This window comes from Triticum urartu, chromosome 2A (genome assembly GCF_056163025.1).
Source record: "Triticum urartu cultivar PI428250 chromosome 2A, HENAU_Tu73, whole genome shotgun sequence".
In the NCBI taxonomy this organism is placed as follows: Eukaryota; Viridiplantae; Streptophyta; class Magnoliopsida; order Poales; family Poaceae; genus Triticum; species Triticum urartu.
The window spans coordinates 656,969,394-656,986,921 of NC_141874.1; the positions used below are offsets into that span (position 1 = coordinate 656,969,394).

Genomic DNA, 17,528 nt, shown 5'->3' on the forward strand with positions numbered 1-17,528 from the left:
TAGCGTATTCAGAAAAAAATCCACCAACAATGCGCCGTGAGCAAAACTCACTGGACCACTGAGAGCCTCCGGTTCAGCGGAACCAACTTATTTAAATCCAGGAATCCCTCTTTTTTTAAATAAAACCCAGGTGCTTGTTTAAACTTAGGGATCATCTTTTTTCCTGAGTGAAGGGAAGAGTGGGAACTAAAAGGGCAACAAGTATCATCATCGTCCTACGCGGATTGATCTGTTCTTTGTACTCTTTCTGCCGCCGACCTTTCCCATTTCTTTCTTTCGGATATATGATGGGTGTGGCTGATCCACCGCACCGCTGTCTGAGCCTCAGTTATACAACGGCCTCCTCCTCCAAGTGGTGATCGATGAGCCCCAATTTTTCGATGGAATGTGGGTGTTATAATGTGTTCCATTTGTTCTAGGCCATAAAACACTGCAGGTTTTGTAAGTAGCTGATGTTTGTGTGATTTTGATTATGGTAAGGCTGATATCGTGCAAAGGTGATTCCTTGTCATGTGCATTATACTAGCTTCTTTGCCTCTTTGGTCAAGCAGATGCTTAATTGTGACCCTCTTACTTCTTGACCAAATTAGTTTAAGCCAAATATGTGCCTAACTTGGTGTTCGCGCTAACCCCAATTAGTAGCACTAGTTAATTAGCAGCAGTAAAATTCCTTGGCTTCCACCAAAAAACAAATTAGTGGGCAATGTTAGATTCTGTCTGCGCAGAAGCTTGGGGAAAGGATTAAGTTCTGGTATGAGCCTTGGCTGAATGGGGTATCCTTGAGTTGTGCAGCGCCAGACCTATTTGCTTTCTGCACTCCCAAAAACCTCGCGGTGTCTCAAGTCCTACAAGATGGCCGTTGGATCAGACACATGCGTCGCCCTCTTACGCCAGCAGCTATTATCCAATTCACAAAGCTCTGGGAGGCGGTTGCTGATGTGCACCTGCTGCTGGGAACTCCCGACTCAGTGATCTGGAGATGGATGCCGAATGGCGCCTACTCTTCGGCCACTGCATATGTCGTGCGGTTCGAGGGGTGTAATCGCCTCGCCGGTCAGTGGCACATATGGGCGGCTGATGCTCCACTGAAATGCAGAATTTTCGCTTGGCTTGCGATCCTAGGAAAATGTCTTACAGCGGATAACCTGCAGAAAAGAGGATGGCCGCACGACCCAATTTGTTCTCTCTGCCGGGCGGCGGACGAGTGTGCTGATCACCTCCTAGCACGCTGCTCCTACACCCAAGCTCTATGGAGTCTGATGCTCAACCGCTGCAACCTCCCCACCACTCTTGCACCAACGGCGGCGATAACCAGCCTTGCTGACCGGTGGGAGTCCAACGTGGTGAACGCTAACCTGACCAACTCAAAGGGCTGGGGCGGTCTGGCAGTGGCAATCTGGTGGTTCACGTGGTGCGAGAGGAATGCCCGGATTTTCCAAAGCAAGGTGTCCACCGTCAGTGCGGTCTTCAACTTGATGATTGATGAATTTAGGATATGGAACCAGGCTGGGCGTCATAGGATTCGGCTGTTTTTGGACAGACCTCGAGAGCCGAACTGAATTATGTGCTGATGTATGTTGCTGGGTTGCCGGCTGTTGGCACAGTTGATGTATAGCGGCCTGCTCCGACCAAATACTTGTAACACCTTTCCTCTTATATATGAAAAAGAGAAGCTGCTCCGACAGCGTTTCGTCAAAAAAAAGAAGCTCACATGTTTGTTCAGCAATTCCAACAACTGAGAAGGAGAGCATTAAGCTGAATGAAAATTGTGATGATTGAAATTGTGAATGATATAAATACAAGACCTCGGTAGAACACCTCCAAGCCGCCCCCATGGCACCATCAATTCCTGCTCTGGAGAACTTAGGGCATCTCCAGCCGCGCCCCCAACAGGCCCCCCCCAGGCCTCTTTTTCGGCGCCGGCGCTGAAAAAACGGCCCAGTCGCGCCCCCAGGACGCCGAAAATCGCCGGTTCGTGAAGGAAATATGCCCTAGAGGCAATAATAAAGTTATTATTTATTTCCTTATATATCATGATAAATGTTTATTATTCATGCTAGAATTGTATTAACCGGAAACATAATACATGTGTGAATACATAGACAAACAAAGTGTCACTAGTATGCCTCTACTTGACTAGCTCGTTAATCAAAGATGGTTATGTTTCCTAACCATGAACAATGAGTTGTTATTTGATTAACGGGATCACATCATTAAGTGAATGATCTAATTGACATGACCCATTCCATTAGCTTAGCACCCGATCGTTTAGTATGTTGCTATTGCTTTCTTCATGACTTATACATGTTCCTATAACTATGAGATTATGCAACTCCCGTTTACCGGAGGAACACTTTGGGTGCTACCAAACGTCACAACGTAACTGGGTGATTATAAAGGAGTACTACAGGTGTCTCCAAAGGTACATGTTGGGTTGGCGTATTTCGAGATTAGGTTTTGTCACTCCGATTGTCGGAGAGGTATCTCTGGGCCCTCTCGGTAATGCACATCACATAAGCCTTGCAAGCATTACAACTAATATGTTAGTTGTGAGATGATGTATTAAGGAACAAGTAAAGAGACTTGCCGGTAACGAGATTGAACTAGGTATTGGATACCGACGATCGAATCTCGAGCAAGTAACATACCGATGACAAAGGGAACAACGTATGTTGTTATGCGGTCTGACCGATAAAGATCTTCGTAGAATATGTAGGAGCCAATATGGGCATCCAGGTCCCGCTATTGGTTATTGACCGGAGATTTGTCTCAGTCATGTCTACATTGTTCTCGAACCGTAGGGTCCGCACGCTTAACGTTACGATGATAGTTATTATGAGTTTATGCATTTTGATGTACCGAAGTTAGTTCGGAGTCCCGGATATGATCACGGACATGACGAGGAGTCTCGAAATGGTCGAGACATAAAGATTGATATATTGGATGACTATATTCGGACACCGGAAGGGTTCCGGGATAGTTTCGGATAAAGCCGGAGCACCGGGGGGTTACCGGAACCCTCCGGGAGGTTAATGGGCCTCATGGGCCTAATGTGGAGAAGAGGAAGGGGCTGCCAGGGCAGGCCACGCGCCGCCTCTCCCCCTAGTCCGAATTGGACAAGGAGGGAGGGGCGGCGCCCCCCTTTCCTTCTCTCCCGCCACCTCTCCTAGTTGGATAAGGAACGGGGAGGGGAGTCCTACTCCCGGTAGGAGCAGGACTCCTCCTGCGCCCTCCTCTAGGCCAGCCGCACCCCCCTCCCTTGGATCCTTTATATACGGGGGCAGGGGGGCACGCTAGAACACACAAGTTGATCCTCGTGATCGTTCCTTAGCCGTGTGCGGTGCCCCCTTCCACCATATTCCACCTCGGTCATATCGTTGTAGTGCTTAGGCGAAGCCCTGCGTCGGTGGAACATCATCATCATCACCACGCCATTGTGCTGACGGAACTCATCCCCGAAGCTTTGCTGGATCGGAGCCCGGGGAGCGTCATCGAGCTGTACGTGTGCTAAGAACTCAGAGGTGCCGGAGTAACGGTGCTTGGATCGGTCGGATCGGGAAGAAGACGTACGACTACTTCCTCTACGTTGTGTCAACGCTTCCGTTGCGATCTACAAGGGTACGTAGATCATACTCTCCCCTCTCGTTGCTATGCATCACCATGATCTTGCGTGTGCGTAGGAAAAATTTGAAATTACTACGTTCCCCAACAGTTCGGACCTTTTTTCCGCCCGGCGGTCACATGCCGAACCCGGCGCGCTGGGGAGCAGTTGGGGGCTCCGGCGCTAGGGAAAAGCACGCCTGGCCCACACCGAGAGGGAAAAGTCAAGGTTTTCTTCCCCCGACTCGCCTCGCACCCCTCGCGCCCTCGGCCACCACTAGCTATATCCCGGCGACGGCCGCCGCCCTACTCCGCTAGATAGCCATTCCCCGCCGGAAAATAGCAGCGCTTCGTCGCGGCATCCCCTCCCACAGCAGTTGGGCGTCTCCGGCCGCCATTTCCGGCCACAGAGGCGCGGTTTAGCGGCGGGTACACGCCCACCGAGCGCAAGGTGTTCGGCGTTTTGCCTGACTCGGCCATGGACTCGGATGACGAGGAAGAGCTCGCCGCGCTGCTGGAGGAGGAAGCCGCGGCCGACGTCCAGGAAGAAGAGCATCTCATGGTGCTCGCCGCCCTCGCCCAGCTGCTGGCGAGCAATGAAAAGCCGCGGCGAGGTGGCTCGGCGCCGGGACGGGTGAAAGCAAAGAACCGGCATCGTCTTGAAGGCTACTGCATGCTCTACTCCGACTACTTCGCCGATGCTCCACTTCATGGTGAGAAAACATTTTGGCGCCATTATCAGATGAGCCGAAAGCTCTTCCTCAGGATTGTGAATTCCATCCGGGAGTTCGACAACTACTTCAAGTGCAAGATGGATTGCACTGGCGCTCTTGGATTCACCTCCATCCAGAAGTGCACGACAGCGATGAGGATGCTTGCATATGGAGCTCCCAGTGATTCACTCGACGACTATGGGCGCATGGCCGAGTCCACCAGCATAGAGTGTTTCTACAAGTTCTGTCGGGCAGTGGTGGCAGTGTTTGGGCCACAATACTTGAGAACACCCAATGCGGAAGACACTGCTCGGATCCTAGCCCAGAATACAGCAAGAGGATTTCCTGGGATGCTTGGAAGCATCGACTGCATGCATTGGAAATGGAAGAATTGCCCATTTGGTTGGCAGGGGATGTACAAAGGCGCCAAAGGCGGTTGCAGTGTGGTGCTTGAGGCGGTAGCCACACAGGACCTCTGGATTTGGCACTCCTTCTTTGGTATGCCAGGAACTCACCATGACATCAACGTGCTGCAGTGCTCTCCTGTTTTTGCCAAGCTCGTTGAGGGCCATTCTCCTCCAGTGAACTTCGAGATCAATGGGCACCAATACAACAAGGGGTACTACCTAGCAGATGGCATCTATCCAAGATGGTCGACATTTGTGAAGACGATCTCAAACCCTGCGGCAGGAGGCAAGAACGCCTGGTTTGTGAAAGTTCAGGAGGCTTGCAGGAAGGATGTCGAGCGGGCATTTGGTGTGCTCCAATCTCGATTCGTTGTTGTTTGGTACCTCGCTCAGACCTGGTCCAAAGATCAAATGTGGGAGATTATGACTTGCTGTGTCATCTTGCACAACATGATCATCGAGAGCGAGCAAGAAGACCCAGTGTTTGACACTGAACCATACTACAGGCAGGGGCCTCTAGCCGAAGTTGATCACAATCTACCGGCAACTTGGACTGCCTATCTCAGTATGCGTCAGGAGATCCGAGACCCACAGGTGCATCATCAACTGCAGAAAGATCTGATTGAGCACCTATGGAGGCTCAAGGGGGACGCCGTGTGATGAAATACGAGTTTTTATTTGTTGAACTATATAATTTGTATTGAACTATTTGTTGTTGTACTATTTTGTTGAAGTATTTGATTTTTCTGTGATGAAATATGTGATAAGAAATAATTGTGTTGATAATTGAACGCCGAGACACGGCGAAACCACGCCGAATATGGGCCTATTCTCGCCCATATGGGCCCTTTATTCGCCGAAATTGGGCTGTAAAGTGGGCCAATTTCGGCGCCCGGGGGCGACGATTGGGCGCAAAACCGCCCCCAGCGCCGATTGTATCGCCGGCTCGTCTCCAGGGGGCGATTTTTATGCGTCCTGGGGGGGCCAACGGCTAGAGATGCCCTTATAAGACCATCCATTTCAACCTTCAGCGTAGTTTGATCATTTGCACCGGTACAGTTTGAGTATCAAAAGCACGCTCCATATTGACAGGTCAAAAATCAGGAAATCCATCTTGTTGTAATAAAAAGCTAAGAACAAGATGTGGCAGAGCTTGCGAACATCACAGGACAAGCAACATCCGTACAGACCGACCTGCTATCTTTTATACAACATGCAACTAGCACATATTTGCATCAACATAGAAGTGCACCAGCGAGTACAATGCCGAGAACGGCATGGGATCTACACAAGAAAAGATCAACACCACGCAGCAGATACGGAGCTTCACAGTTTATACGAGGAATTTACATGAAGCATATAACTTAAAAATAACATATGTTTATGCAGCTATACCAAATATATAATACATATGCAAATGTGACATATTTAGATACGAGGTTGAATAACAAATGTAGTACAGTAGTTGTTTCTGATGTACCACATACACAGTGTATCCGTACTGCTGGCTGTTATCTGATCCATAAGTTTTTTCTCAAGAGAGCACCTGATTGATTGATCCATTACAACAAGGAAAAATACACGGAACCCTTAATTTTCTGACTGCACGGGCAAAGGTGGATTGTTGATTTGGAGTTTTAGCGGCTCGGTGATAACTGCATGAACCGCGCTCACCATTTCGTTTGGCGAGCTAAATCCATCAGTCTGAGAGTAGAACAAGTGAACTATCTTGCACATCTTCCAGAACAGCTCCTTGCACGGCCTAGGAACAACTGTGTTTTCCCTAAGAACCAACTTTAGCAAGCCTTTTCTACATGAGGCTATGGCCTTCTGTATCATCTCTTTAGCCGTTTCAATTGACATAGAACCACCACTGTGGAGAACAAGTAGTGAGACATAATCCAGGTTTCCCTCCCTGCTCTCCCTCTGTAATAAATAGATTAAAAGATTGTCAGGGTACCAAAGTACAGCATGCAGGTCGAAAATACATGAGACAACAGTGATGAGTAATTACTACTATTCTCTTCATTATTATTATTATTATTATTATTATTATTATTATTATTATTATTATATAATAACAGGATACACAACTACTAGATGTATTATACGGAGTAGCTTCTAAGAGTAAACATCAGTCCGTCTTTCTACCATCGTCTGGAACTCCTAAGAATACCATACAAGCACATAGATGTGTGTTTTACAAGAATAAATTCTTGACAAGATCATGAATGACTGCAATTTTTGTTTTTTGTTAGAACTTGTAGACCTGAGGATTACTATAGTGCCTCTATCTTACCACAACCTGTTTACAGTTTGTTCGGCAACCATCAGGATATTTTTACATATTAAGATGAAAGGAATTTCCCTGTTGTGGTGTCTGAAGCATATATAACTTGAAAATAGCATATGTTTATGCAGCTATACTAGATTTAGAATACATATGTGAATGTGACGTGCGTAGATACGAAGTTGAGGATAAAGGGAACCCAAATACCTCAAGGCCTTGGATATCATTGAGGAGACGACCAATAGTGCTCGTTAGCCTAAATAACTCGTTGTATTCTTGATCTTGGACAACACATCCCGAGAGCTTTGGCCCAATAAAGTACAATGGTGTGAGCACAATGGGCCCCAGTGTGAAGGAAACAACTGCATTTGACATGTATTGCTCAACTGTTGGCACATATTTTCTCATCCGCCATTCTGCCTCAGACATCATAGACCTCAACAGCTGTAGCCACTGCAGATGGACTCAACATGTCAGTGCTGAACAAATTTTTTTTTTTGAGAAATAGGCAAACACAATGGAAACTCACTAATTCTATCAAGTGCTTTCGAACATCACGGTTTTGTATTGCAGAATCTACTGCTCCAAGCTGATTGACTGTAGTATAGATAGCATAAAACAATATTTTCACTTGCTTAGAGCGGAACTCATCTTTGGGGTGATCATCCCACCTAAGATAAACATTAGCAAATCAGGACCACAACGTGTTAGCAATGCGCGACACACCAACTCCACTTACAAAATGAAGGACCAAAGGGGTTACTTCTCAACTAATGTTATGAGGTTTTCATGTTCTTCTTTTGATCCACCAACATCGAAGAAATCATCAACAACAGTTGTGAGCACACCATTTTTGGGCCACGACATGCGAGCATCAGACAGTTCAGGAGGAAATATAGTAGCAGCAGCAGCAAGATAACAATATGTCAGCTTCTGCCGTGCAAATTGTAATTGGTCCAGCCGGTTCCCTTTCACCCAACTATTGCCACAAGTATTTCCAAATTAACTAAGAAAGAAAGTTAATATGGCAAGAGAGCATAGATGTTACATTACCTTTCAAGATGCAGGAGCTCATCCTGGTAAATAGATTGAGAAACATTGAAATCTTCGATAGCCAAAGCCAGGAAATCTTGGTTGACACCACATGGCCTAATTCAGCAAAATGTCTGGAATTGGTGCCGAACATCTTTATTTATATGATTTTACAAACATCAAAGTGTTCAATGTTCCTCTTGTGGCCTATACGTTCCACTGTGGCATAAAAGGGAAATTTAAGAGCATACTCAACCTGAAATTACAAAAAACATAGAAACAGTAAATACCCAATAAAAGCTAGAACTAGTCCACTTTCTGAGATTTAAATTTCATGCAAGGACCTCTTGAAAGATTGGTGTTGTTTGCACCCGATCAGAGAACGACTTTTCTGTCAATAACCTGTCTGACCAGTAGCCTATGTTATCTAGGATAAATTCCTTTTCTGATACACTGACTTTTGAAGCTTTGTACAATTCCAATATAGATTTTGTATCATTTAAATATCCCTGAAGTGAATTATGGAAAGTGGATTCATCAACATGATACAAATCATCTGCGTTAATTGAAATTAGTGAGTTAAATTAAATATACAAAAAACAGAAAGATAACATTTGTAAGACATGAAATTCCCTTCCAAAGGAAGTACCCGAGGAAACATCATATCCATTCATTCGCAAAAGACGAAATGCCATTGCGCATGCTGCTACATCTAGCATGATTTCCTCGTCTCTCTGTAACCAGAAACTGCAAAGTGGATACAATGAATTTTACAAGATATGGAAGATACATATCAGAACTTTATTCACGACCATTACCTGTATGCCACGTCTAGGATTCTCTTTATCTCACTAGAAAAATGTTGAGATATCCCGATGTTTTCTAGAGAATCTACCAATGAAAGCTGACAATGTATATTTGTTGGATAAACTGTTTGCACCGCAAAAGTCTAGTGTCGTTAGGTATCTAGTCACATTCTAAGACCTTACAAATTCCTGACAAAGAAAGCTAGATAGACTAACCTGAACCGCCAAATTTACTGACAAGCAAATTTAGGTACTGTAGGGCTTTGTCATCAAAATTGTGGATTAGTGCAGCAGCAGTTGTGGAAGGAGAGTTGAACAATGACCCATTCTTCCTCTGGAACTTCATAACTTGATTCCAGTCCAGTAGGTTTCCTAGCCCTTCAGCAACATAAGCCATATATGCTTTTCTCCCATCAGATTTATCCCCAACAAATCTGAATCAAGTCCATATCTATAAGATCCAGATTTTTGAAATAATAGTCACATGTAATACATATGCAGGAAAAGACAAATGTGAATGACATGTGGCCCTTTTCCCCTTCAAGTCATGGTTCCTAGAAAATAATTCAAAAATAGAACTTCGTACTAAAAAATGTTCATCTTCTACAAGAAAAAAAGACAAGCAGCCAGTCCCAAAAACCTAGCTTTCAAAACCAGCTATCCCTGAAGTTGTAAACACGATCAGAAGTGAAATACACCACGATTTTCATGCCAGAACTGTCACAGACAAACCTTTTCAGTTCCACCTCCCGGAGATGAAGAATCCTATCAAGCTCATTTTGTCCAACCGGAAATTCCAAACCCATCTCCATCCCAAGGCTAAGCATACCCGAAAACGTGATATTGAAGCCTATAGGAGCAACACTCTGCTCATTTGTAACAATGGAGAAATTTCTTCCGATGAAACGTAGTCCTGTTAGTACCATTTTCATCGCATCAAGGCCACATTGATTTGGTAAATCTTGAAAATACAAGATAATAAAACAAGAATAAAGGGTATGAAAATTCATCTTTGTTCATACCTCTTTTGATATGCTCACCACCAACATTCCATCTCTTAAGTGCCAGCACACAAGCCAATGTGGATGAGAGGACATCCTTGTTGACGGAGGAGTCCATTTGGACTAGACCCCAAGATCCATTGCTCTGCTGATTTTGTAGGACACATTCAACACACTGAGGGAAGCATGGAACTTGAGGAGAGCCCCGCAAGGGCACCATAGCCACCCACGCGGTGTCGTAGGAAGATGGCAACAACTCAGGTTCCAGGAGCTGCTTCCTTATTCTAGCCTTCCGCTCCTGATTTAGTTGAAACCAGAATCATGTGACAAGAACCTCAAACAGCACGCAACAATGATTGCTAGTGATGTACATACTACATATCATGGTTTGCAGACATGCATTTTCTTCGGCAGATGCCTCCACCAGATTTGCTGATTCAAGATAGGAGATGTATTTCACAAATCAATTGGCACATCTCATAAAAAAAGAATGTTTGAGGAAATTGAGACATCACTCATGTTCTTTTTTTCAGGCTAGGGACATTGATGCTACTCTCAGGCATACAAACATTTGAAGTGTATATTCATCCTTGTGCAGCGAATGGAGAATATAATTTCTTTAGCAAATCTAACTTGAGATGAGAAAAGTATATTTTCCGTCCCTCAACTTTTTCGATAGTCTACAAATGGCTCCTCAACTCTAAAACCAGCAAAATCTAATTCCTCAATTGTTGAAACCAGAAAATTTTCATTCCTTGGATTGCTCGGAGTGGTTTTGTGCTGACATGACATGGTTTTGACCGTTGAACTCACCACCTCATCTTCGTCTTCTTCCCCCCTCTCTCTCTGCCCACAGGATCACCTTGCCCTGTGCGTCTACTCCGGCCGCCATGGCCTCGCCTCCATGCTCCTCCTCTTCCTTCGCTCATGACAACCTTCCACGAAGGTAGCTAGAGCCGATTGATACAGCGAGGCACGCACGTTCAGAGAAGCAAGCAACTTGATCGACCCTCCTATGGGAAGCTAGCCAAGCTAATTGATTTACCACCGGCCAGAAACGCACAACTCTCACGCACGTGCATAGCAGCTAACCGGCTGGAAACACAAGACGCACACGAAGGCTGACTATGATTGCCAAAGGCTAGTCTAGAGCTTTGGTTGTCGGTACGGCGACGGCGGTAGACGGTAGACGGTTCGGCTAGCCATGCAGTCGTGCTCAGCCTGATGCTGTTGCGCACGCTGGAGCCCGAGGTGGCATGTGCGACGCCACCCTTCGGGATGTGGGCGCCGTGGATGCGTCGACCCTGGCGTCCGAAGGCGTGGCAACTGTGCCCTACTTCCACAAGAGACAGAAAGGGACGATGATGACGAAGGAAGCTGTGGGCCTGTGACACCCCACCTTCTTCTTTCTCCTCGTCTTCACCTTTATCTAGGCAGGCATTTCGTCAAACAGTTGCCATGCGCCAACGTTGAGCACCGCCCCGCGCCATGCTGCGCTCCCGGTGGATGACGCAAACGCACTTGCCGGAGGTGGAGGAGCTCTGGGCGATGCAGGCGCCAACGAGCTGTCACGGCCGAAGACCTACAAATTTATGCGTGACCGGACGTTGGCCTTGCATGGACTCCGCTGTGGCGGGATTGGTCGTCGAACTCGTGATGTGGGTCCTCGGTGACGACGTCCACAAGGCCGCCGCACCGGTCGTCGTACTCGTGCTGTGGGTCCTCGGTGACAACGTCCGCCGTAGCCACCGTCGTTCTTCATGTCGGAGTCGCTCCATGCGAGTAGCCTCCTGTCCCAGTCCATAACTTTGTTCTTGAGTTGGCTTTGTGAAGGTTGATGTTTGTTTTACTTATAGGATTGGGTTGGAATTGCAGGACATGTCACTGATAGGTTTAATGGAAAGGCAGAGCTCCTGTCGTTTGCTCGAAAAAAGAAGGCGATCTTCAGCTTAGTCAGTATAGTGGCACGGTAATTGGTTGATGAAATAAAAATAATAAATTTTACCATGGATTGATGTTTTCATAGGCTGAAATTGTTTGCTTTCTGGGTCAAATGATAACATACTACTAAAGCTTTCAGGCAGTCACTTTCTAGTGGATTGCACTCCACAAAGAACCCCAATGCCACGGGTTTTGCTTCTAAACACTAGTAGAAAACATGGTTTTGTTTTTTCCAGATCATAGCAACAGTCCTGGTCGTGTTACGAATCAGGATTAATGGGAGCATCAGTTCCGGTTCGAGTGGTCAGGACGCCGGTCGGGCCTCGGCAAGCACCAGTCCCGGTTCGGCTGGGACCTTTAGTCTCAGTTTCAACCATCAACCGGGACTAAAGGGCCTCACTCCTGATGCAACCCCTTAAGTTTCGGTTGGTGTCTGAAACCGGGACTAAAGGTCAGTCTTTAGTCCCGCTTCCAGACACCAACCGGGACTAAAAAATGCCTATATATATGTTCGCCCCTACCCTCTCACTCCTCTGTGTTTTGGCAGGCCGGCGTGTGGGAAGTGTGTGCTGCTCTATTCTCATCTACTATGCACATAAGATGTTCGATGAAATGCCCGAGCCACACTTAAGCTTTCTCCTCTCCAAGCTCAACCTCCAAACTACATTTTCTCCAAGATTTGGCGGTGCACCAACTACACAAGTGTTGTAAAAGGTTAGCAACTTCATCATTTCATCACTCACTGCTAGTTTAGCTCATTTCAAATGCTCTAGAAGTAGAGTGGTTTGTGGGTTTTAGTGAAGGAGTGTATGTGGAAGTTCATTTGATTTAGATGCACAATGTGAGCTTAAATTAACTTCTTAGAGTTTGCACATGTGTAGGGTGCCGTCCCCGTCCCCGTCCTCACCGCCATCGATCGCCCGCGCCGATCTCATCGCTGGCACCACCGTGGTATCTGATCTTGAGCTTTAGGGTGAAAATCTTAGTATAGCTCTAGTTGGTTATACTTGACAAATGCGACATTTTGTGTCGTTACCTTATTGAAGGCAGTGCTCGGACACGATCTACATGCTGAGAACCCATTATCTGGTTGTCAATGGTCGGATTTAGTGATGTCTATGTGCATATCATTCCTTTTCTGGAGGTGTTGCTTTTGGAGAACCGTTTTCTCGTAGTTCTTGTGTTGCCAGGAGATAGTTGGTGTTGATGGTCGTTGATGTATATCTTCGGTCATGATTTTAATTGCTTCGCTTCTTTTCTGGCTTTGGCTAGGCATAATTTCAATCTTTTACGACTTTACTATTTGCTTACTTTACTTTTTGTGTGTGCCTTGGAAGTTGGAATTGATTGTATGCATTCTAATTATACAATGTGGAATGTGGACCTATTCATGCTCGTTGGCTACCGCATAGTTTTGGGAGGCCCAAATCAGTACTAGGGAAATTGACCGAGATGCCCAACAAAATAGCTATATCTACGTCGGATCTCTAGGCGCTAGCTTACCTCTTTTTCCTTCTATGAATCCCAATTGTTGCTTCCTATTTGCGTTGCCCTAGGCCCTAGCTGCCAATAGAGCATAGTCCCAGACGCAAGCACGCACGAGATCCACGGTCGCCTTCATACGAGGACGGACCAGCGACCCTGCCGAACAACGGCAAGAACGTATTGTCTACCGGCTACCGGCAAGAAGATTTGTTAAAGTCGGATTTGTCTAATCTCCTATTCCTCTGTTCTTCATTAAATTTCTGTACTCCCCGGTGTATAATATTTTCTAAACTTAGGCTTTTAAGCAATGTTCTAAATAGCGGGCTATGGAAAATAGCGGCGAGCCTCCAAATCAGCTATAGCGAAGCTATAGCAGGCTAAAGCGGGCTATAGCGGTCTATTTGTGAAGGCGACCATTTAGCGGCACCCTGCTAAAAAGGCTATAGCAGGCTATAGCGGAGCTATAGCCGGCTATTTAAAACTATGCTTTTAAGTTATATCGAACATTTCAATATGTGTTGAGTAGTACAACAGTCACATAGTTGGTAGTTAGTAAATTGCAGCATTAGCCATTGTATTTCATATAGATTCATAAAATTAATAAATTGCTTTATGCTTGGTGGATGGAGGTTTAGAGTTCGGATAGATTGATAGAACAATTTTCTAGAGATGGTTGCTTAGACATCAAAACATTTTAAGATAGTTGCTGATATTCAAATTTCAAGGTTAGTTTTTTCTTTTTTTCTTTTTCCTATCTCGCTAAGCTTAGAGCTCATGTATTGTTAGAAGACAAGTTATGCTTTTTGGTAGAACATGGGCCATTTTTACCTTTGATATCAATTTACTCGGTTAACACCATATTTAATTTATTTATAAATATGATACCAAATAAAAATATTTGAAGTTATATAGTTATAGTACAAGAGTACGGTTTAGCTATATGATTTTTTCAGAATTTGGGGCTGTATTTTTAATTTCGTTCCGGGGCCCCAAACTCATGAAGACGGCCCTAGACTTATTTTGTTGTGTATTTCGGTGATGCTTCATTATGAGTAAATAAAAGCACCCTTTATTATTGAAAAAAGGTAAAATCACAAATCTGCTCTGAAAACACAAGTGGGCAAGCAAGCTAGGGCTCCTTACCGAAACAGGAAGAAACTGTCCGAGTCCGGAGGCAGCGCGCTTTACTAGAGCTGGAATCGTCGAGGAGCCTGGAGACGTGGTCGGTGGCGCGGGCGAGGCTGAGGCGGCGAAGAGGGTTACGTCGATGGCCATGGTGGTGCGAGCAAGGTGACCTTGCCCCCAACGCAGAAGCCGGCCTGAGCCCGCCATGTGCCGGGAGCACGGGAGAGGCCCTGCCTACTTTGGTGGTCGACATGAAAACGCCCGGTCGGGATGTGCCGATCGATCACCCGAACAAGTAGTGTAGATGTTTGTGTATCATCGGCGTGATTGTTCGATAGAACGAGAGGGAGGGAGTGGTGGCCAGTGGACGAAGGAGCGGCTGATGCTTCTATTTATTCGCATTCGTGCTATAGGTAATGCAGCAGACAAGCAGTAAAGCCTTTTGTGTTGTGTTTTGAAGTGCATGTCGCCGTGCGAGTAGGTGGCCAGGTTAGTGTTCTCAAATAGAGCAAAATCATCGATTGTGCCATGCATATCGGCCTGATAATATCGTGACAGACAGGATTGCGTCCGTATTTCTCTTTCCATATATGACACCCGTGCTTCCATCTTCTGTTGCACTTTGCAGCCGTTTTTCTTTTTTTTCTTTTTATACTTACAGCCAGCTGAACCAGTCCGCGACCATGACACAGAGAAGAAGTTTGGGGTGGAACGTACGTAGTAGTATATTCGATGTCCTACGGAGGAGATCCTTAAAACTGAAATTTGTCCCGACTCCCGTGTGGCCGGCATGAACCGTAGATTGTCCATTTGTGTGCAAGTCTAATTTTCTGGTACTCCATTTACCCTACGTCTACGTACGAGACTTAGCGGGAGTATACAAAGACGTGCAAGCTGGTTTGGACAGATGTAACAGTGAGGTTGCCGCTCGCACGTGCACCTACTGACCACGGCGTCTCTACTCTTAAGTCTTAATAACAGTGGAAGGATCCATGGCGTGCGTCCATACGCCCCCCTGAAACGTCGGGAATGTTGCACTTTAACCGATTCCTTTTATGCTGCACCTAACCGATCCCTAAAACAAACGTATAGAGGAGGAAAATTTATCCTCCGGCCCGCACCGAAGGAGCAAATATACTCGAACGAAACAGTCCGGAGGACGAATTTCAGCGCCTGTCCGCCCTCGTCTCCAAGTCGCCCTGCCTCTGCAACGCTCGTGCAGGACTAGCGTAATAGAGCCTCGCGCTGTAGTGGTGACACCCGTTCAAGTACAAGCTAGTCCAGGCGCTCGTCGACGAGCGCGAAGGCTCCATCTATGGCAGCGTCCTTGAGTGGGACCGCCAAGCCGCGCTCTCGGACTAGCTACAACTCGTTTCGAGCAAGGCCGACAATCCTTGACGCTGCCAGGCATTGGGCCGTGGCGTGACGAGGTCCTTGACGCTGTTGGTGCCCTCCCATCAAACACCCCGACCCACAGGACAACAGCGATGAGAAAACAGGCAACGTACGACGTGTCCGGCGTGCTCACTAGCCGTGCCGGCTTGGTCAGCATCGTCACGGGGCGCATAGCAGGTGTTCGACAAAATATATGAACCAAAGTAAGTTTTACTCCATTATATTTAGAGGATTGGCTAGGTCCGGCCAAAACTTAGTGAAGTAATAATACTTCACTAAGGGTTTACTTCATCGGATCCTTTTTATTTTTAGGGGATCGATTAGAGTTGCTCTAAGAGGAATAAAATCCATAAAATCATCATTTTCGCTTCATAGCTTTCAGAAATCATCACTTTGCAAAACATGATATTTTGCACCGAATCGAAGAATTGACAGTGACAAAAAACACTGATGAAAATGCTAAGCGCTTCACCAACGTCACTAATCGGCTGAGGCCATATGTCAGGCTGAGTTGAAAAAAAAGGTGCCACGTAGGCTGCGACACCATCTTCTTCCTCCTCCCCTCTCGCTAAGGCATTTTATCGAATACGTCATGTATACATATGTGCATAGGGAAAGCCACAGGAGATGCAACTCACCCCTCGTGCCGCCGCCGGCGACAGGCCGGCGAGCCGCCGCCGCTTCCCCGGGAAGGAACACAATCACCTATGGCGCGCGACGGAGCGAGTGTTGATGGCGAGTTCGTCCCTCCTCTGGCCTTCGACTCCATGGCCACCGAGAACCCCCGCCGGTCATCATCGATTGTCCGCGTGACCGTCGTCTAAACATTGAGAGGCCATGTCCAGGAGGTTCCCCGCGTCTCCCTCAACCTCTTCGCTGAAGCACGCGACAGCGGGCGCCCTGAGCCGTCGCCATCGAGCTCATCCCTGTCGCCTCTGCCCGAAGCTCGTAGGCATCGATTCACTCCGTCCAAGTCGTCCCCGAGCTCGCTGAACCCCTCTTGCGAACCGCTGTGAGCTCTGCTCCATTTCCTGTCTGCCCCCCTGTTTGCGCCGTCCTCTATCTGTCGTTCCCTGCGAGCACCTGAAGCTGGCGCTGCCATGGCCAACGGGCTCGAGCTCGGCTCGAGCATCCCGTGCTCCCCTGCGAGAACCTGTGCATCCCGGTCTCGAGCATCCCGTGCTCCCCTGCCAGAACCTGTCGGAACATAGGCCATGGCAGCTACGGAGCTTCGAGCTCGGCCCATGGCTGCAGCGGTGGGCGGCGGAGTTGGGTGCGCGAGAGGCGGATAGGAGGAAGGAGATGGACGGCAGGGAGCTGCTGCTGGTTGCCGGCAGGGCTCAGCTACGACCAGAGGAAGGAGGAGGTCGTAAGAGCATCTCCAGCCGTTGACACCCCAAGAACATCACCGAACCAAAAAAGTTGGTGTCTTGGGTTCATCCGGCGAAATCTGGTGAAATAAAGAGAATATCTTCCGAGTCACACTCCATCCCAAGCAAAAATTTATGAGAAAAATGATTAAGTGGGCCAAGAAAAAGGATATGTGGTGAGACACGATTCGCTGAAACTTTCGCCGGCGCCCCCAAGAGACCCCAGCGCGCCGGGTTTCGCCTGAGTTTGCCGACGCTATTTTGACATCCTGAGGCGTTGGGGACGTGGTTGGGTCGTTTTTGGGCGAAAAGTGCCGTCCGAGCCTAAAACCGAGCCTAAAAAGACGTCCTGGAGAGGTTAGT

At 47.1% G+C, this 17,528-nt stretch overlaps 1 protein-coding gene and 1 pseudogene across 1 annotated transcript; one reads left to right on the forward strand and one right to left on the reverse strand.

The window, feature by feature from the left end:
* Positions 1-872: 872 nt before the first annotated feature.
* LOC147986481 (uncharacterized) lies at positions 873-1,559 on the forward strand. Its single transcript, XM_087542028.1, has one exon. The coding sequence runs from the start codon at positions 873-875 to the stop codon at positions 1,557-1,559; it is 687 nt and encodes a 228-aa protein (XP_087398154.1).
* Positions 1,560-6,310: 4,751 nt separating this feature from the next.
* LOC125537706 (ent-kaur-16-ene synthase, chloroplastic-like) lies at positions 6,311-10,741 on the reverse strand (annotated as a pseudogene).
* Positions 10,742-17,528: the final 6,787 nt, after the last annotated feature.

What these genes read in the sequence shown, in the direction of transcription:
- LOC147986481 (XM_087542028.1), top strand. Translation starts at nt 873, where the DNA reads ATGCGTCGCCCTCTTACGCCAGCAGCTATTATCCAATTCACAAAGCTC.